Genomic DNA, 21,825 nt, shown 5'->3' on the forward strand with positions numbered 1-21,825 from the left:
GACCTGGGATTAAGGCAAGAATCTGTACACACTGGGAAAGGACAATCGGTGGCTGTGACTACGTGCATGGACAAGCACATGCATCGTCAATGAGCTCCCCTATCAAACAGAGTTATTAAAAGTTGAATTTGTTGCTGTCAAAAAATCAGACAGATTAAGTCATACATATGTTCCCACTACAATGCTCCAGAGACATTTTATTAGGTGAAAAAAAAGCCAGATGTAAAAGAATTTGCGTGCATATCATTTGTTTATAAGGCAGGTGGTGGAAGGAAGATGTATTTACATCTACGCTAAGATGATCTGAGATTATAACAAAAAATTTACAAGAAATTACCTTGTAGAAGAGAGGCTGGGAGACTAAAGGTCAGGGATAGAGGAACACTAGGATAGATGGTAGGTGGGTAAATAGATATATATCGATAGTAGGATTCTTACATTTTCCCCTTGACATCCATTTTCCACTCTTCTCCTCCATGCCCTATGCCCTGAGAGGCTAACCTTTGGTTTCCAGTTGGATTTGGCCAACTGGGATTTCTAGTTGATTGACCAGGAGTCAATCAGAGGGGAGGAAAGTCAGGCCAAGGTAGTTTGTGTCCTGTCTTTTTTTCCATGGGACCATGGCAGATTCCAGAAGTCAACTGAAACACAAGGACACTGTTGCTGTCAGGTGGCCTCTCCACATGGTCTTCTCTGCCTGTAGATTCTGAAAACTATGGCCTCCTCAGTCCCTTTCAGTTCTCATAGAGAACTGCATCATCCCATGTAACTGCCCTAAACCCTGCCCCTGCTTTTGTAAATTGTCCCTTTATTAAACTCCCCTGCTCATATTACTACATCGGAGTGAGCCAAAGATTCTCTCTGGGATCCTAAGAAACAGAGAGATGATGATGATGATGATGATGATGATGGTGATGATAATTAGATGAGAGAGAGAGAGAGAGAGAGAGGAGATAGGAAGAACGTTGAGGGCAAGAGAGGGGGAAGAGAGGGAGAAAGAATCATAATTAGAAGAAAATAAATGTGAAAGGGGGTGGTCCAAATATGGGCCCCTCATTCCAGAGTTAAACCCCAGGATTGTTTGCTTTTGCTAGGACTTTGAGAAAGGAAGTGGACTCCCCCCAGAATCACAAAAAACTGAAGAATAAAATCAGCACACCAGTTTTCTTATTTAAAGCGAAAAGACTAGAGCCTCCAAAGGGACCAGCCTCCAAAGGTGCTAAGCAGCACCTTCCACTCCATAGAAGAATCCACACATAAACGAGATTACAAACAGGAGCAGACAACGTTGTCAGAGCAATGGGGTTCAGTGAGTTGCTCACCTTCAAAGGATCTAGCTGCCCATCAAGCTGGGTGTACTTATGTCAGGTTTAAGCCTACATCAGGTTTAAAGACCAAAAGCTCCTTCTCCCAGGAGCTAAAGGTACATTGCTAACTCTTTTCTGACAGTTTCTTAAGTTTTCTTTGCTGATTCATCTGACTGACACATATTCTCTTTAGACATCTTAATGCCACTTATTCTGCAAAGGCTTTAGACAGACGATTACAGCCAGACTTTGCTTGCTCTTCCCACTTTTAATCTGAAGAAACATTTTGCCCTTAGGATTTAATTTGCATACATACATTTACTAATTCTGACAGTTAATGGTATTGATTGGTATTGAGGGTCCACCTTGTGCCAGGAGATAAGTGTTCTCTGCCCAATGGATAACAATAAAAGTTCCCTGTGGTCACAGAACTCACATTATAGTGGGAAAAAACAAACAATAGTCAATTTGACCGGAAAATAAATAATATAACACAATGTTAGGTGGCAATATGAAGAAAAAGAAACAGAACAATGGGTTAGAGAGTAGTTGTTCAAGGTGAGCTTTTTAGGTAGGCTGATCCAGGAAGGAGCCTCTGAGAAAGTCATATTTGAATTGAGTTCTGCATGGAGAGAAGGGTCCAATGATTGGAAGGTCTGGAGGATAATCGTTTCTGGCAAAGGGAAGGGCAAGGGTAAAGTTCCTGAGGTTGACCCGAGCATAGAGTGTCTGAGGAACAGAAAGCAGGCTTGTGTACTGATTTTAGAGAGTGATAGGAGGAGATGTCTTGAATAGATGGGATGGACCACAGAGGTGTTTGTAGGTCACAGTAGAGTCAAAATTGTATTACCAGTGCAATGGGAAGTCACCAGAATGCACTCACCAGGAGTGTGATGGGATCTGACTTACATTTATATTTATAAAGGATCACTGTGCCTCCTGAGTTGAGAATGAATTGCACAAGGGAGAGAGGTTAAGAGGCAATTGCAAGAGTCTAGACCAGAGACAATAGTGATCAACACGAGGGTAAAAGTAGGGGAGACAGTAACACATGGTCAGGATCAGGATACTTTTTGGAGGTAGCACTGAAAGAAGGTATACATAGATTGAATATGGCAGGGTAGGAGGTGGTGGCAAAAACCAAGAAGTAGAGTTTTGAGTTTTGGTCTGAGATGAGGGGTGACAAGGGTGATTAACGAGATGGAAAAGGCTCAGATTGGGCAAATGAAATCTCTTCCTGATGACATTTTTCTTATTTGCACCCCTGTGGGCAAAGAAAAGGTTAAGAAGTATGAATCATGTCAAATCTACTGTGGGAAGTAGGAAAAAAATAAACACCAAAGAGGAAAGCTACTTGGCAAGGTCATCGGGTTAGTTGGTCACAGGACCTACAGAGTCCAATCCAGGTCTCCTGACTATGCCACGTCTGCCAAAACATGTTGAATATTTATAGCAGAACAAATTTTGAAAGAAATATTTCTGGAACTATAATTCTTTTGGAAGCAGGGATTGCTGTGTGTAGTAGTATATATGATAACTCTGTTAAGCAAAATATTAAGTTGACTAGAATATCCTGTTTTTCTATTCTAAGAAAGAGGTTAATTCATGTTTAACTTTTTGCATGAGAAAATATCTGGAAAGCTATATGCTGAGTGTTGACATTCCAAGATATTTTAATTGCAGTCCCTTTTTTAGGGTTTAATTTACATGTAGCAGAATTCTCCCTTTTTAGGTATGCAGTTCCAAAAACTGTAACAAAAGTTTTCAGGCATGGAACTCTACCACAGTTGTCACCCCACAGAGTTCCCTCAGCCCCTTCAGAGTCAATACTTATCCCCCTTGGCCAGCCCTTGATAATTATTGATATAATTTACGTCCCAATAGTTTTGCCCTTTCCAGAGGTCATGTAAAAGAAGTCACACACTTGAGTCTCTTCTTTCAATTAGCAAGAAACATTTGAGATTCATCCATTTTGGTGCATGTGTCAGTGGTTTGTTCCTTTTTATCCCTGACTAGTATTCTGTTGTACAGATGTACCACAGTTTGTTTATCCATTCACAGTTGGTGGACATTTGTGTTATTTCCATTTGGGGCGATTATGAATAAAACCACTATAAACATTTGCATATAAGTGTTTATGTAGCCATATGCTTTCAGTTCTCTTTGGCAAATAGCTTGTGTAGGATTCCTGGGTCATGTTACAAGTGTATGTTTACATTTTTAAGGAACTGCTAAAACTCTTTCCCGAAGTTGGCTGTGCCATTTTGCAATCCCAGCAACATGGATGAGAGTTCCAGTTGCCTTCTTGCCAGGACTTGGTACTGTCAGGTTTTTGTTTGTTTTTTATTTTAAGCATTTTAATAAGTAGGTTGTGATATGCTATTGTGGTTTTGTTTTGACTGATATTGCGCATCTCTTTTTTCTTTTTAAAGTTTATTTTGAGAGAGCACAAAGAGGGGAGGGGCAGAAAGAGAGGGAGAGAGAATCCCAAGCAGGCTCCACGCCGTCAGCACAGAACTCAGTGTGGGACTTGCTCTCACAAACTGTGAGATGAGATCATCACCTGAGCCAAAACCAAGCACTGGATGCTTAACTGACTGAGCCACCCAGGTGCCCCTTGAACATCTTTTCATGGGATTGTTACCCATATGCCTTCTTTGATGAAGTGTCTATTGAAATATTTTGTCTATTTTTTAAAAATTGGGGTGTTTATTTTCTGAGTTTTGAGGCTTTTTGGTACATATTCTATATACAAGTCCTTTATCAGATATGTATTGTGTATGTACTTTATCCTAATCTATGGCTTACTTTTTCATTTTTTGTAATGCTTTTCACAGAGGGAAATTTTTTTAGTTTATCATTCATACTCTTTTTGTCTAAGAACTCTTTACTTAACCCAAGATCACAAAGATTTTCTCCTGTTTTCATCCAGAAGTCTTATTATTAGGCTTTACATTTAGATCTATAATATATTTCTGATTAACTTTTGAATATGGTTTGGGTTTTCTTTCCAGTTGAACATCTGACTTCGGCTCAGGTCATGATCTCATGGTTTGTGGGTTCGAGCCCTAAGTCAGGTTCTGTGCTAACGGGCCCAGAGCCTGGAGCCTGTTTCAGATTCTGTGTCTCCCTCGCTCTCTGCCCCTCCCCCACTCATGCTCTGTCTGTCTCTGTCTCAAAAATAAATAAACTATAAAAAAATTTGCCTTAACAAAAAAAGCCATTGGCTAGCCTAGCTTTCATTTCAATAGAAGTGAAGGAATAGAGTGCAAGCTTGGTTTTTCTTCATAAAACTCCTAGACCCATTCAATGTTCATGCATTCTCAGTAATGCTGATGGCTCAGCGCCAGGGCATTTTACATCAGTTAAAGGCACAGTGTCATGTCTGATCTGGCTTGCTAGTGATTTTCAGCACATGGCTCCTGAGTACAGTGATTTCTCTGGCTATTCCCAGTCCAGCTTGGGTTTCCCAGCACTCACCACCCCCTTACCCATCTGTGACTGCTCATCTTGGAAAGAGACTTTCAAGATAAGGCATTCATACATAGCCCTCTACATTGCCTTGTCTACAACTTGCCTTTATTATTTTTCAAATAAGGACCACACACAGAGAATATATGCAGAGGAGTCAGAAAATTAATAAAGACCTGATAGTCATTGCAATCTGAATTTCCTGGAAAGGGATTTTTAACTTTGAAGCTTTGTAAGTACTTAGTAAACTGTCTTGGCCACCAGGCTTAAACTGTTTAGTTTTAACACTTTATGCCCTAGTGACTAGCCTATGTTTTGCCATCCAAGGAAACAGTGTTGGTTTTCTAAGGTGCATAAATATACACTTCATTCAGGATCTTCTTATGGATGGAGAAAATATTTATTTTTGCTAATTACACTGAGGGAGAAAGAGAGACAGAGAGAGAGAGAAAGACAGAGAGAGAGAGAATATGAGTAGCTATAGTAGAATGAAAGACATTTGAAGGATCAAGTCATGTGCAATCTACCCTGAATGGAGGCAGAAAGAGATCTGAGGAGGACACGCATACACTTGCAGATTTGCTAAGGGACCCTGCTGTCTGGGAAAGTGAAGAAAAGGGAAGGAGACCGTACTCAGGAGAGGTTGTACTGGGAGCACGGGCTACAGCTCCCAGAATGGAAGTCGAGTCCCATTATCACACTGGTGTGCAGTCCTTCTCATGGCAACTAAGGATGCTCCCACGAGACGCAGCCACCACACTCCGAGTATGGATACACAGGAGTCTCACCTGTCTTTGCCCAGGACTCTGGTCATCCCTCCCCACCCCCTTCTGTTGAAGTCAATCCTAGGAAGCTCAGCGGTCCAAATTCTTGTGGTTTCTCCCTTGGAGGGTGGGGCCTTTGGGCACCTGTGAGGTAGTGACCATATGAAAGGAGAGTGTCCATCCCTGATAAAGGAGGACTCAGACGAGACCCACAGGCCTTCTCGAGCTGCCACAGAGCTAGGGAACTGGTGGACACAGAGGCTCTGGGACTGGGGGTGGGTGGCACTAATACACATGTGCTCACACACCATACGTGGGGCCTGAGGCAGCTGTCACATGTCCTTCACTCATGTGACCATCCAGCCAGTTTCACCTGGTGCACTGTACCCACAACTAGATGGTGGGAAGAACTCAAATCAGCGCTTCCCAAGAGATTTTTTTCAGAAAACAAACAGGTAAGAGAGTAAGAATGCTTTGAACACAGAGCCCAACATTTGACTTCTAGTAAAAAGAAGGGTGACAGCTGGTAGAAAAACCGATCAGTCAGATTGGCAAGAGAGGGCAATTTAAGATCTTCTTTATGGGAAAAGACTCTCCCTCCTTTCCTCTACAGACTGACCTCCAATACTTCGACCTTGTGTCTTTCGGTACCACTTCTCAACCTTCAGGAGATAGATTCAGATTAGGCTGGAAAGCATGAGTCATAGTGCAAAGGTGGCTGCCACAGAGTTTTCTATCTGGGTATTAAGAGAATTTCTCAAAGAAAGGACCCAAGGTTGGGCAATCACCCCAAAGGCTGATGATGCCTCACTGTAGTAACACTTGCAATTGTCATTTCGCACTGTTGGCTCCTGTGGAGCTCATTGTCTAGCTAATTGTCTTCTCACAGGAAGGCCTGCCAACCCAGATTTCCCCAGGCAGTTCCATTTTTACACCTGAAGATATCTTGTTGCTTTGATCCCATCCTTAGGAACATGAAGACAATCTTGAATCTCTTTTTGGCCATCTCTTATTTTTAACTGTCTCTCCCCATGGTCAGTGCTTAAATAAAGGTTTGATAGAAAGTGAAAAGTTTGGATGAGATACAGCCTCTGTTTTTTATGTGAGTCTCTGGTAATCCTGTCTGGGTGAATCAGTCTAAAGGTCTCTCAAGCCAGCATAGCTCCATAAGTCAATACTCCTCGTTTCTGGAGACTTGAAATCCATTCAATTGTACTGTTATTCAGTTCTTCATTATGAGAATATTTTAGGAGATTTTGTGATCTGTCTGGCCAAAAATTAAACTATCATACTACTTGGAACATCTTAACAAAGGACAAGCAGGAAATCGAATAATTGCCCCCAGTGTGTCTGAAAAGAAAGGGGTTGATACATGGAAAGCACATAGGATAAAGTAAACCCCAGGACAAATTATATTTTTGTTAATATCGCTACTATTATTTTGATGTAAGTCATCAAAGAAATTGTATTTTAAGTGTCACACACCCATACAAAATAAAACATTTATATAATAATAGTAATGGCAGAATCAAACTGCTCCAAAGTTTACCATTGCAACACATCTACCCCAGGTTGTATCAATGAGGAAAATTATTGTTGACTTCTCTGTCAACAATAGGAATTCAGTCCATCTATTATTGTTCAAGGAAGGGGGTCTCAACTTGTGCCTCCCTTCTTCACTTATTAGGGAATTTTCCTTCCTTCCCTTAATAGGTCAGGATTCTGCTAAATTGAGGCTTAAGTATCACCAGAGCCTCTGTGTGAGATCTCTATGAGATACCATAGAAAAATCAGACAGTGTGGTCACATACCTTCTTTGTCATGGATGGTAACTCTCCTCCCCTTCGGTTCTCTGTGGCTGCTCTGTCATGAAAGCCAAGCTCTTGCACTTACTTAAAATGTCCTCATAACCATCATCAACCCTGAAAATCCCTGCACTGAATTCACCCTCTCAGTCCAAATCTACTGTGGCTTCATCTGTATTCTGAAAGAACTTTGTTTTCTTTTTCTTCCCTTTCCTCAACCCTTTTAATCCTCTAGTTCAAGCAATTAGCTCTACAAATATTAGCTGCAATCAAGGTCTAGCACATGTGGTAATTTTCCCCCTAATAAATCAATCAATTCTTTCTGTGGAGTGTTTTTTTTTTTTTTTACCCCTTACAGTCATTAGAGAATTACAATGCTACTTGAGGATCACCAGCAACTTGAATCAGTCAAAAAATGTCAATCAAATTTGCCAGATTTTGCTTTAAAGATGAGAAAAATGGGATAGATTCACAAAGGCCTCTTGTCGTAGAATAGGAAGCTTGATAAACCCTTGTTGAATCCCTCTCAGAGAGGCCTTGGAGTATAATGATCCATTTGGAAGAAAATCAAAATCAGCTTTACCAGTGACAAATTGGACAAAACCCAGAAACTCTCATTAAAAACAAATCTAAAAATTAATAATTGGAATAATCAACTGTCTAGTGTCTCTAGGCAATACAATATTCTATAATAGCTAACAGGTGAGTACAGCAAAAAAAAAAAAGAGAAATAATCTAGCAAACAGACATATTTGAATTCTATAACTGGCAAAAAATATTTTAGTTAGAAGGCAACTCAAGGATCACCCGGCCCATGACTATCATTGTCTCAGAGCTGACTTTAGGGTTACAAGCAGAGGCTCTTAGGGAGAAAGGAGTGAGGGGAGTCCACAGCAGAGCTCCTCGATGCCCACACCTTCCAGTACAACAGCCAAATTTAAAAAAAATCTTTAATGCTTATTTATTTTTGAGAGAGAAGGAGAGAGAGTAGGAGCAGGGGAGGGACAGCAAGAGAGGGAGACACAGAATCTGAAGCAGGCTCCAGGCTCTGAGCTGTCAGCACAGAGTGCGACACGGGGCTTGAGCTCATGAACTGTGAGATCATGACCTGAGCTGAAGTCAGATGCTTAATCGACTGAGCCAAGCAGGCGCCCCTAGAAGCCCAATTTTTACCTCTTATTCCACTCAAAAGTTCAGTTGAGGAAATGGTTTCTCTGGCTAAAAAGAATTTAAGAATTACCTTTGTAGCAAGACCACCTTTTTCATAAAGGAGTAAAATGAATGCCAGAGAATTAGGGAATTCTTAATTTTAGTGTTGGACCCTGGCTCACATCTTCCTCCCCATTCAGCATGGTGCCATGCTGTCTCTTACTCTTAGGCAGCAAATCAGGTGAGAATTCTTGTGTTTTTGGGATTGGGCCTTTGTGTCTGTGTGTGTGTGTGTGTATGTGTGCACGTGTGCTTTTGTTTTAGAATAACCAAAAGGGACAACCAATGAAGCCAAATTAGTCTGAGAAAAGTCATAAGTGATATATCGAAAGAAAGAAAAAGCATAGTCTGCAATTGTACTCTTTTGTCTATATTGTTTCCAGTCCCACTGGAGAATTCTATCACCAACCAGCACCTGGAAGGGGTCATGAGGGAGGGTAGAAAAGGCTTCGTTCCATTTTCTTATGTTACCAAATGTATTGCTATTAAGATTGAGAGAAGTAAAGATTTCAGTAGGATACTTGGTGAAAACTTGCTGACATTAATGACTCAAATTCTCAGAGAGACTGCAAGGAAAATGGTGTCATCACTGTCATTCAAGACATTTAAGATGAAATTTCAAAAGGAGGCTGTCAGGCATACTGACTGCCAGGTTCTATTATATCATTCTCAGAGGGTGGATCACATACGCTACTATGCAGCCTGTGGGTGGTTGATATTGAAGTTTGAAAGGAAGCTGCAGAGAGGAGGTGGGGTGGGCGTAGGACCCGAGAGGGGCTGCCTCACAACCAGGAGACATCACCGTTGACATTGTCATGGTGGCTTGGGGTAAATCTGCGATCTGGGACCCAGGCTTTTGTCTTAGATATGCCAAAACCTGACCCATCAGGACATTTTGACAAGATCATGATCTTTGTGCTGAATAAAATTCAGGAAATTTGAGCTATAAATCATTGTGCCAATTTATTAATTTACAGTAAGGAATTTTCGCTCTAGTGTCTGAATGTTCGTGTTTGCCTGCAACACAGCAACGAGACACCCAAGAACCCTAGTCAGCAACCAGAAGGCAGGTGTGTGAGAAGAGCCTTCATTCCCAACCTTGGCTGCCCACTGCGACTCCCCAAGGTGCTTCAACACTGAGGTCGTCCCCTGAAGCAAATAAATCTGAATCTCAAGGACTAGGACCCAGACATTAGTATTTAAAAAAAATTTTAACGCTTATTCATTTTTGAGAGAGAGAGAGAGCATGAATGGGAGGAGGGGCAGAGAGAGAGGGAGAGAGAGAATCTGCAACAGGCTGCAGGCTCTGAGCTGTCAGCACAGAGCCCAACATGGGGCTCAAACTCACATACCGCAAGATCATGACCGGTGCTGAAGTCAGATGCTTAACAGACTGAGCCACCCAGGTGCTCCCAGACATCAGTATTTTAAAAATCTCAAATGATTCCAAAGAGCAGCCAAAGCCGAGAGTCCCTGGGTAAGAGCAGAGAACTTTGTCCATTCAGGCTGCCAGGAGCCTGGGGGCTCATCCTTTCCACACAAGGGTCCATGTTTTTGCATACCATAGACCATAGACCATAGGTTGGTTGGTTATTTAAACTCAGAACAGATATAAGCTTGCCAATTAAAAAATTTTTAATGTCTCTTTATTTTCGAGAAAGAGTGTGTGCAAGCAGGGGAGGGGCAGCAAGGGAGGGAGATAGAGGATCTGAAGTAGGGTCTGCACTGACAGCAGAGAGCCCAATGCAGGGCTGGAACTCATGAACCATGAGATCATGACCTGAGCCAAAGTCAGTCACTTAACTGAGCCATCTCAGTTTTTTTTAAAAAACTGCCATTTTTAAAAATTTGTCAAGTAAGGATATATTTATCATTATTCATTAAAGAAAGGAAATTTTAACAAAAATTAAGAAGGACACAATTTTACAACAAAAGAACAATGTTGTATTTCTTTTTCTTCTGTTTCTAAAGATCAGGGGAAATTTCACCATAGGCTAACGCACACTTAAGAACTGGTGCAGTCTAACTGCTCTCTACATCCAGAGTCAGGGCTTTCTTCTTGGATCGCCCATCATAGTGCTGGGTGGGTTTGGTTCACAGTAAACACTGTCCCCTCTAACTACTTCTCTCTTACCATAGTCTTTCCATGGACATATGTATAGTATTAAGTTGTAGGAAATTTCTGCTCCCAAGCTTGGAAGTGTTCTGTCTCTACTATTTATAGAATATGTTGATTTAATTAACATCGCTTTTCCTAGACATCTTAAACTAAGGTTTCTAGAATGGGTGTAGCACGTGCAACTCTAGATAACCACTATTGGGGGCACTGCTGCTCCCTTGTTTTACTACTGGAGAATGACGACAATTATTCTAAATCCAGGGAAGAATTCATTTATTGTAAATCCAGGGCAAATAACCTGCAGTGAGTTGTTTATTGTGGGCGTCAGGTTACATGAAATGAAAACACTTACTTCAATTGTAAACTTAATTTTGAGGGCCTCTTTGGAATCTAGTGTGTGCCCTGTTCTTCTGTGGTCATTGTTTATGTTGCCCCTTCCTCCTCTGAAAGGCCACTGGCATTTTGGGATCAGTTCTAGTTGCCTCCAGGGGCGCCTGGGTGTCTCAGCCGGTTAAGCATCCGACTTCAGCTCCGGTCATGATCTCAAAGCTTGTGAGTTTGAGCCTCACGTTGGGCTCTGTGCTGACAGCTCAGAGCCTGGAGCCTGCTTCAGATTCTGTCTCTGTCTCTATCTGCCTCTCCCTGCTCATGCTCTGTCTCTCTCTCTCCCAAATATAAATAAACATTTAAAAATTTAAAACAACACAAGAAGACGACAGTCTCTGGAAGCTACTAAGAGAGGGTAGCTGTGCCAGGAAGTCCAAGTTCGTACATCAAGGTCCTCCTCGAAGTGCACATAACCTAGAGACTCGTTTATGCTGACAATGGCATAAAATATATCTTCCTTTATTAATTTCTCTTAAGTTGACATGCTTAAAGGTGGATCAAGAGAATAGAAATTAGTATCAGTGCCCAACTGGGAAAATTCTGTTTGCAGATACCTGTGTTCTCCAAGCACCCAAGATGCACCATTAGTGATGTGCCTTGTCACTCCCAGCCCTACACAGCCCAAGAGGAAGGGCTTACTTTCTCTTCAAGGCCAAGGCTTTGCTCTGGATAGCATATAAACTTCAAAATGAGAAAACCTGGATTTGAATCCCAGCTCCACTACTCTTTTGGGCAAGTTGCTGGGTCTCTCTGAGCCTTAGGTCCCTTATCTATAAAATGGAGATATCATTTTCATCATTACTTCATATGGTGATTGTGAGTACTAAATACGATAATTTAGGTAAAATACTGAGCAATATACCATACATACTAAGTTCTCACTAGAAGTTACCTTTGTGGGTCAGAGCCTAGTACAATAATGTGGCATACAATAGATATTCAATAAACACACACACACACACACACACGTTCTATATCTGCAGAAGGAAAAAATCTCAGTAGAAATGCTGAGGTAAAAAGTTGTGACTAAATTCTCAATTTTAGTTTTCAGATCTTAACAATGTAATCTGACTTATTTTGCTATTTAATCTTGCTCATGACTTTGTCTCCTGTCTCCCTAACTGATGACCTCTTCTAGGACCCTTGCTTTTCTGTGGTAAATTCCTTTTTTTTAATTCATTTAAGAGAGGGGGAGAGACAGAGAAAGGGAGGGAGGGAGAGAATCCCAAGCAGGCTCCATGCTCTCAGTACAGATCCCAATGCAGGGCTTGATCTCACAAACCATGAGATCATGACCCGAGCCAAAATCAAGAGCTGGACACTTAATGGGCTGAGCTATCCAGGTGCCCTATGGTGAATTCTTAGAGCAGGCTATCGGACCACAATCTCTTCTTTTTGTGACAATACCCTTCTCTTCTTTACAGATTCTGATACTTCGCAGACCCAGAACCTCATTTCCTTGCAGCCAACCATTTTGAAGGAAAACTTAGAAATCTAGATATTTGCACTTTTGTGGCAGGGAAAACTGGAATGAACTTTTCTATGATTCTAAATCATGGATTGGGAAGAAAAAAAGTTTGGGGGACAAGTCCTGACGGTTGGTCGAGGGCACTTTGTATTGACACAGAACGCAACTCAGTTCAATATTTTATCCTGCTACATAACATTTTTCAAAATAAATTAATTACTAATAAATACATATATGTTCTTCTGTCTAAACTCTTCAACCCCCCCCACCAAAAACAAAAACAGAAACACATCAAAAAATGAACTCAAGTTGCTGAAAATTTGCCATAGGAGCTAAGCCTGTTTCTGAAAGTTTCAACTCATCCAATCAGACAAAAGGCTGAGGAAAGGGGAGGCATTTATCAAGTTACACGGAGGACTCCATCTGTTATCTTAGACCTTTGTTACCAAGTGACACAAGAGGAGATACTCGAAGACGGCGTGAAAGAGTTTTATTTTACAGATTCTCAGTCCAAAGATTTCAAATAGAGAGAACCAGCAGCAGAAAAGGAGAAGAGTCAAGGAGTTGATGAAGACGCCTCCATCCTGCCATTCTACTGACGAGAACCACCGTTGAGGGTGAAGGTGCCTGTTCGGCCGGGATCTGTCCGTTCAGCTTCTATAATAAATGCAGCCAAAGGGGCAGTCACTTCGCATCAGTCACAAAGGTCTCCTCTTTAGACCGCACCCTCACAAAAGCCATTTCTCATCATGCCAAGCCAACAAAAGAAAGTCATTTTTTGCATGGCTGGGGTGTTAAGCTTCGTGTGCGCCCTTGGAGTTGTGACAGCCCTGGGGACACCGCTGTGGATCAAAGCCACCTTCCTCTGCAAAACAGGGGCTCTGCTCGTCAATGCTTCTGGGCAGGAGCTGGACAAGTTCATGGGAGAAATGCAGTACGGGCTTTTCCACGGAGAGGGCGTGAGGCAGTGCGGGCTGGGAGCGAGGCCCTTTCGGTTCTCACGTAAGTAACCACTGCCTTTGAATTATTTAATACTGCAGGCACACTCTCCCAACTGTTACAAGGAATTATTTTTAAGAAGGAATTATTTTTAAGAGCCTTGCCCTTCTGTTAGAGGCCTTTTAAAATAGACATGAACTATTTGAAATACCTAGGACTTGTCCGAGCAATTTCTTCCTAGTTTTTATTATTCTGTATAATGATTTCATTCTGTTTTTATTATGACAATATATAGTTAATGAGTTGGTATGGAATTAGGCTTTTTGAGAAGGTTAGCAGTTAAATTCTTCTTAAACATTAGTATTTATGCTAGAAATTTTGGTATCTTTTTAAAAGGGGGGGACTTGGAGAAATACAAAGCTCTAAGAGATGATCTTCATTTTGTTCTTAAAACGAAACAAAACAAAAAGATTGGTGTCATAGGCTCCTTAACGAACGCTAATTTCTTTTCCACCTTACTCAAGACTCTGCACCCCATCTATCCCTCTTTTATCTCTGCTAGGACCTTTCCTGCTGCTAATGTTCTTTTTTTTTTTTTTTTCTTTTTTCACCAATTTGAATCACTTGGCTATAGAAATTTAAAATGGATCTGCTATACTAACTGGGAAAGAAATAGGTGCCTATTTAGTATAGAAAATTTGCAACTGATTGACCTTCAAATCATGTAGAGAATATGAGACAGATTTTCCTGTTCGATTTTTGTGAAATGAAAGTGTTACTCACAGTATTTATAACCTGTTTGTCTTAAGAGGAGAATTTTTTTTTAAAATTACCATGTGAATAGGCAACTCATTAAATGAAAATTAATAAGAAGGCATTTGTTATATCTCTCACAACACACATTCAGAAATTATTATTATTTCAAAGGGCTGGTTTGGAACAATCTTATGAAGAAACAGCCAGTAAATTACTGCATAAATCACTCTTCAGGAAAGGAGGTTACCAAGTGAGGCATTTAAAATGAATTATTATTTTGCCTGGGTATTTTTTTTTTCTCTAGCATAGGTAGAAAGCTAAATTAATTGAATTTATTATTAACATATGCAGTGTCTAATTAAATTTCAGTGCTGGCCTATTTATATTTCTGCAACATTCCTTCTATCTTCTTAGCAGTCAATGGACACCAACGTTCACTCACATAGGTTATTAGGTGATATGAATTGTCACAGGGCTTCAAAAAATCCCCAAGAATTAGTCTCTAGCTTTTCAAAAAATTATCATCCACTAGATTTGATGAAGTGAATACCAACTCTCCTCTGAATGGCTTCAGTTCATTAAGGTAATGGGACTGTTAAAGTTGCTTAGCTTTCCTTAGGGGGGAAAAGAACAAAGTAGAAGATCACATGATTTGCAACTGTATTAAAAAAATAAAAGAAAAAAGATGAGTGAAATTATTTAACTATCAGTCATTGACAGCTAAAAAGCACAAGGAAAGCCTCTCACAAATGGATTTCGACAAAAGCAGGGAGCATACAGTGAATTTTCTGGAGCCTTTGCATTTGTACTGTGAAACAGAGATCAGCTCTACTCATACCATGGGACAGGTTTCAAAACGATAGGTTTTTAGGTTCTGTGAACACTAGACATTAAGCAGGAAGTGTGTTTTGTCTTACTTAATCCTCACACAGCCACATTCCTCAGCGGTTCGATGAATAGTTTTTATGGCTGTGTCCTCTGCTGGCTCTGTCCGGGATGCCATTGTGCCAATCAGGTGGCCCTCCCTTTGCTTTTGTGAGTACTCAGAGAGTCAGGGTTTAAACAATGCCTTCACATATCACAGAATTTCATTGGTCCCCTTGGTACTTTGAACATTTTCTCCCAGCCTTGGTAAGAAAATCTTACATTTGTTTGTTCATTCTGTGGTGACAGTCTCTCTATATAACCTCTCTATCCCCTAGACATGTTCAAGTCTTATTACTTTCTTTTTTTTTTTTTTTTAAGGTTTTTAAAATGTATTTATTTTGAGAGAGAAAAAGTCAGAGCACAAGCTGGGGCCGGGGTGGGGGGTGGCGGGGAGAGAATCCGAGGCAGGCTCCACACTGCCAGCAGGGAGCCCAAGGTGGGGCTTAAACTCACAAGCCAGGAGATCATGACCTGAGCCAAAATCTAGAGTTGGATGCTTAATCGACTAAGCCACCCAGGCACCCCCAAACCTCATTAATTTCAACGAGACCCTGCAAAGTATACTTACAGTATCACATTTTCTGCCTAGGCACAGAAGTATCTCTTTCAATGGAAGAGGAGAGAAAGTTAGGAAAACTGAATACTGGATTCCCTAAAAAGCATAATGCTCATTAACTTTTTCTTAATGTTTATTTATTTTGAGGTGGGGGGGAGCACAGAGGAAGGCAGGGACAGAGACAGAGACAGAGACAGAGAGAATCCCAAACAGGCTCCACACTGTCAGCACTGAGTTCCAGGCAGGGCTCTATTTCATGAACCATGAGATTATGACCTGAGCTGATATCAAGAGTCAGTCGCTTAACTGCTTAAGCCACTCAGGTGCCCCACATAATGCTTATTTAAACAAATAGCCCTCTCGGCTATAAGAAAACTTTCTCTCCGATATGCCTTTAGAACATACTGCACTAAATTGACACTCCTTATGCAGTAAAGCCTGATGGTCCATATCTTCCCCTTCAAAATGCCATCACCCTATCAGTGACATTCCAACAATGCATCCTTGAAGGTGGAGAGCCCTCAGATATTCCTCCTGAGAGAAAAGTGTACCTGTTAATATCAAAGATTGGGAGGTCTAACCCTGACTTCTCACGAATGGCATCCTTCAAGCAAAATGTCGAGCCCTCAAAAAGCTCAGGGCAGATGATTCTTTCCTGTTTCTTCCAGAGCCCAACTTACGATTAGGACACACATCATTTCCCAGAACTTTCGCCTTTCTCATATTCCTCTTAGAAAAATTATTAAGTGAACATTTGGATTCAAGAAACTTTCCTGTATAGGAGGAATGGACTCATCAAAGTATCAGTCGCTTTGCGACAGGGTTTTTTTTGTGTTGTGGTGTTAGGCATCAGTTAATACGAATTTACCTTCCATTCTGTGGGATGGCTAAATGCTACCTCGCTTACCAAACTTTCCAGGTAGATCAGCACTGGTCAACAGAAATGCAATGCAAACCAGAAACGCAGGCTACGTATATAATTTTAACTGTCCTAGGAGCCATACTAGAAAAAAGGAGTAAAGGAAACAAGTGAAGTGAACCTTAAGGACATTTTTCTTTAACCCAAGAAACTCAGAAAATGGTCATTTTAACATGCAGTCATTGTAAGAGATATTTTACTTTTTTTGTGATAAGTCTTACAAATTAGTGTATATTTTACATGCACAGCACATCTCAATCCAAACTAGCCACAGTTCAAATGCTCACTAGCCATTTCAATGTGCCTAATAGCTATCACAACTGGACAGTGCAAATTTAGCTAGAGATTTACTCTGAGTAAATTAGGCATTGACAGGGTCCATCTTCTAAATGAATTTTTGCTTGGTTCTGCGGTACAAGTTTATGTGTTATTTTTATGGGCCATGCATGTGTCACTTTTAAAACCCATATATATAGTGTCACATGAGGATAAGGAATGGACCAGCAAAACAATGTTGTCATGTTTGTTCCTATTAAATGTCCCCTATTGAGCACTCTATCTCTTTTAATTATAGCAAGAATCTTCTCTGCCAGCATGCACAGTTATGCTGGGAAAACTTCTGCCTCGTTTACTCTGGCTGATTCTCATCCACTTATGGGTCAACGCTTCATTTTCTAGAGGTCACTAGCATTCATACCTAGCACACAATTTCATTCATTATAATGAAGGACTGTTTTCCTTTCAAGGAAACACCACTGGTGGGCTTAATTTTTCCTGATATGTCACCTGTAAAATTTTAATGATGATGTTTAAACTCTTGCTGGAGCCATCAAGACAAAAACTGCCGGGTTTGAGTTTAGGATGTGTGGGTGGGTTTCTGTTTTAGTGGTTTGAAACATTGTAGAACATCATCAAAATATGATACCCAAGAATCATATGGTATCAATCATTCCTAGATATGCTGATCTATTTATTGCCAAGAGAGTTCAATGAGCTGGTAAAAACATACAGAATTTTTTTTGAAATGTGAAAAATATCTCACCAATCATGTATCACAGATTGCAACTTTAGTCATACTTTTAAAAGCATTTTAATTGAGACCTTATCATTGAAAACATGTTTAAAAGCTTAACAGAGATTTAGCTTACTTCATATTTTATTTTTTAAGTTTACTTATTTATTTTGAGAGAGAGAGGCCACACAAGTGGCAGAAAGAAGGAGAGACAGAATCTCAAGCAGGCACTGCACCATCAGCCCAAGAGTTCGAGGAGGGGCTTAAACTCATGAACTGTGAGATCATGACCTGAGCCGAGATCAAGAGTCAGATGCTTAACCCACTGTGCCCTGCAGACGCGCCAAAATCTCAGGTTTCTTTAAGTGGGCTTTACACCCAGTACAGAGCCCAGTGCGGGGCTTGAACTCAGGACCCTGAGATCATAACCTGATCAAGGGCCAAACACTTAATCAACTGGGCCAGCCAGGCACGCCCTCGCTTCCTATTTTTATAAAACAAAGTTTCTTTACCAAATGAGGTATATCACTGAGGTTGTACATCCCCCAGGTTATAGAGTGGATGTTGAAACTACTTGTGTTGGCAAGCAGGTGGCTTCCAAAACCATCTTGGCGTAGAATAGTTGGGACTCAGTCTCTGCCACCATCACTGAGAGTTGGCACTGTGCTTTCATGGTCTCCTGCGGGTGTGGCTCTCCCACCTGCCCCAAGGGCTCCACTGCTCACCATCCCGCACACCTCGCCTCTCCGATCACCCCACCTGCCCACGGCAGAGCTGCAAAGGTCTTTGGTGTACTTCCTTCTGGTAACACTGCCTATACCTCTCCTCTTTTCCTTAACGGGTAGTCTGGTGGGAGGGGATCCTATGGGGTTCAGCAGGAGGTCTACCTGATAGGAGGGGAGAGGGAAGACAGCCCCTTGCACCATCTTGCCTAGCTGGCATGGGCCCTCCTGCCTTTAGCTCTGGACCCTGTCGTCTAGCCTCATTTACTCATTACAACAGTCCAGCAAATAGAGCTTTTGTTTTCCTCCCATTCAACAAAAGTGATTGTTAAGCAGCAATGGGGTGAAGGGAAAATCTTCAGCTTCTCTCAGCTTAATAATGGTTTCCTGCTTTGTCCTTCCTAGGCCTTGAAATTCACTCTACTCAAATGACTTTGGGTTATAAGTATTTGGGACTGTGTATTTCTCTTCAAGGAGATCCTCAGCGCTCAGAAGGCAGGAGCTCTAGATTATTCATCCCAAAACTCCCTCAAGCAGGACCTACATGGTGCATGTCACAAAGAAGTGCTTAGTAAATGCTCGGTAAACAGACATTATTGAGATTAAGTAACCCGGCTTTGAGGCAGGTCTGTGTCACTCACTGGGGACTGGATTTGGAACACATCACATTTCACTGGTTTTCAGTTCTTGCATCTGTAAAATGGGAGCGGAAACTAGGTGATTTCTAACATCTCTTCTCGTTCAAACGCTTTATGATCTATATAATCAGGGGCCAACTGTTCTCGACAAGGTCCTTCCAGCTTTAAAGTTGCTTGACCCTTCTCTTCTGTCGCCTGAAGCCTCCCCTGACACATTTCAGCCACCATTGTCAGAAGCTGTGAGTTGTGTGTGCCTTTACTCTTTGGACCTCAAATCTCGTGATTTTTTTAAAGTATGGGAAACACCTACCATTTATCAGGACCCATATGAATTTTATTCCCAGAGTGAATGCCCCTCTTCTTCCTTGTCAAAACCTTTTACTTTTTGGGTAGGAAACTACAGGTTGATGAAGGAGAAAAAGAATGGAGTGTTTTGGAATTCTAAAGAGGTGGATTGCTGGGGTTGCAGAGGACAGGGGCAGCCGTAAGCATCCAGACAGATTAGATGGTGTTACTGAGAAAGTAAAAAGAAAGTCAGAATACACTGAGAGGCTGAACTTCTATTTCCTCCACTTTTTCTTTTCTCTATTTTTCCTAGAAACTTCTCTGTCATCCTCCCTGAAAAACTCTTTCCTGCATTTGATTTCATTAACTGATACTGTCAAAAAATTAGCAATGACCAGGATGTTTCATTCTCTCAAGGTTTTTTTTTTCCCCAAAGGAGGCACTGAAGCAGAAACCATCCTCCACTTGGTGAGAAATATGGAGAAGAAGCTATTGAGGAAGAGAACTTCTGCTCTCCTCGCTTAGGCCAGGGAAAGACATTTTTCCAGGAAAAGACATAGAAAAGACAATTTACCAGGAAAAATCCCTCACAGAATTAGCCTCATTTAATGATTATAGCTTTGCACACAAACGTGCATACAAATAAACACACACAAGCACAGACCTTACTTTTCTTTAAATTACTCTCCACTCTAATAGCCAGTAATGTCATGACCTGGGCTGTCCTGAGCCATGAAACAGAGGCTGACAGAGCTGCACCTGAAGGTCTGCACAACAGATCCCAGGCAGGGCTTCTGGAACTTAACTCTGGTGTGGGTACATCCCCAAGGACGTTCAGAACTCTAAACTACTTATTTCAGCTGCCCATTTACTGGGTGCCTCATCGACGCCAGGCATTTTGCATATATCATCTCCACCCCTTTGGGAGCTGTAATGATGCTATTCCCCTTGAACAAAAACGGAAACTGTAAACTCAGAGAGGTCACAGGGTTTCTCAAAGTCACAGATCTAGTGGATAGCCAACCTGAAGACTATGTATTCAGATGCGTGATAGATCAAGATCATTCATCCACCACATCTGTCCCCTTACAATGTGCAAAAGGAAGACACAGCAATGAAGACAATATGAGAGCAAACTTCAGCGTCACCATCCATTTAAAAAATGACATCGGGACTTCTCAAGAGCTAGATCTTGTTATCAGTATGATGATGGTCCTTGGCCTGACAACTTGGATTCATTCACTGCCTCTTTATTTCACATTCCGGTGGTCCTAATGTCTAAGCACCAGTCTCTGACCTTTGAAATGTAAAACAGTCAAGCCAAGCCTGTTTAATAATCTAGGTTGAGCAGGTCACATGCTTATGGCTAATCTTTGGATTATGAAATTATATTACATTAATGTTGATAGCAGAATAATCTAATTGTACCTGTGGCTGGCTGACTTAAGATCACTGCCAATGGCACCCTCCTACACTGTAGGTGGGAATGTAAACTGGTGCAGCCACTCTGGAAAACAGTGTGGAGGTTCCTCAAAAAAATAATGATAGAACTCCCCTATGACCCAGCAAGAGATACAGAAGTGCTGAGGCATAGGGGCACATGTATCCCAATGTGCATAGCAGCACTGTCAACAATAGCCAGATCATGGAAAGAGCCTAAATGTCCATCACCTGATGAATGGATCAAGAAGATGTGGTATATATACACAATGGAGTATTACATGGCAATGAGAAAGAATGAAATCTGGCCATTTGTAGCAAAGTGGATGGACCTCGAGAGTGTCATGCTAAGTGAAGTAAGTCAGGCGGAGAAGGACAGATACCATATGTTTTTACTCATAAGTGGAACAGGAGAAACTTAACAGAGGACCATGGTGGAGAAGATGGGGAAAAACTAGTTGGGGAGAGGGAGGAAAGCAAGCCATGAAAGACTCTTGAATACTGAGAACAAACAGGGCTGATAGGGGTTGGGGAGAAGGGAAGAGGGGTGATGGACATGGAGGAGGGCACTTGCTGGAATAAGCACTGGGTGCTATATGGAAACCAATCTGACAATAAACAAAAAAGAAAAAAATCACTGCCAATGAAACTCTTCACAGTATCATCTTCAGAGTTAGTTACTGGACCACAACAATGATTTCACCAAAACGGCAGGCTCTTTTCTGAGATTTCCTGACCAGTTTCAAAGCAGAGGCAGAGACAAAAAGAAAAGCAGGTACATAGCATTTGATTAACCTAAAAAATCAGTATTTTATTAAGAGCTAGTGTATCTCATTTTTAAAAAGTGAAAAACAAAAGCTCATTTTTAACTCTGAAGTAGATCAGAGATTTCATAAAACTAAAAACTTTTTTTTTTCAAAACCACACTGAGATACCACCTCATGCCAGTCAGAGTGGCTAAAACGAACAAATCAAGAGACCATAGATGCTGGCGAGGGTGTGGTGAGACAGGCACCCTCCTACACTGTAGGTGGGAATGTAAACTGGTGCAGCCGCTCTGGAAAACAGTGTGGAGGTTCCTCAAAAAACTATCGATAGAAC

General features: G+C 41.3%; 1 protein-coding gene across 2 annotated transcripts in view; it reads left to right on the forward strand.

The window, feature by feature from the left end:
• The first annotated feature begins 13,279 nt into the window (after nt 1–13,279).
• Nucleotides 13,280–21,825, forward strand: part of CLRN1 (clarin 1) — a 38,162-nt gene continuing 29,616 nt past the window's right edge. For both annotated transcript variants that reach the window (XM_029940799.1, XM_029940800.1), the window contains exon 1: nt 13,280–13,532. In XM_029940799.1, coding sequence (XP_029796659.1) covers nt 13,280–13,532 — 253 coding nt within the window. The remainder of the gene's footprint in view (nt 13,533–21,825) is intronic.

Source organism: Suricata suricatta, chromosome 5 (genome assembly GCF_006229205.1).
Source record: "Suricata suricatta isolate VVHF042 chromosome 5, meerkat_22Aug2017_6uvM2_HiC, whole genome shotgun sequence".
Lineage (NCBI taxonomy): Eukaryota > Metazoa > Chordata > Mammalia > Carnivora > Herpestidae > Suricata > Suricata suricatta.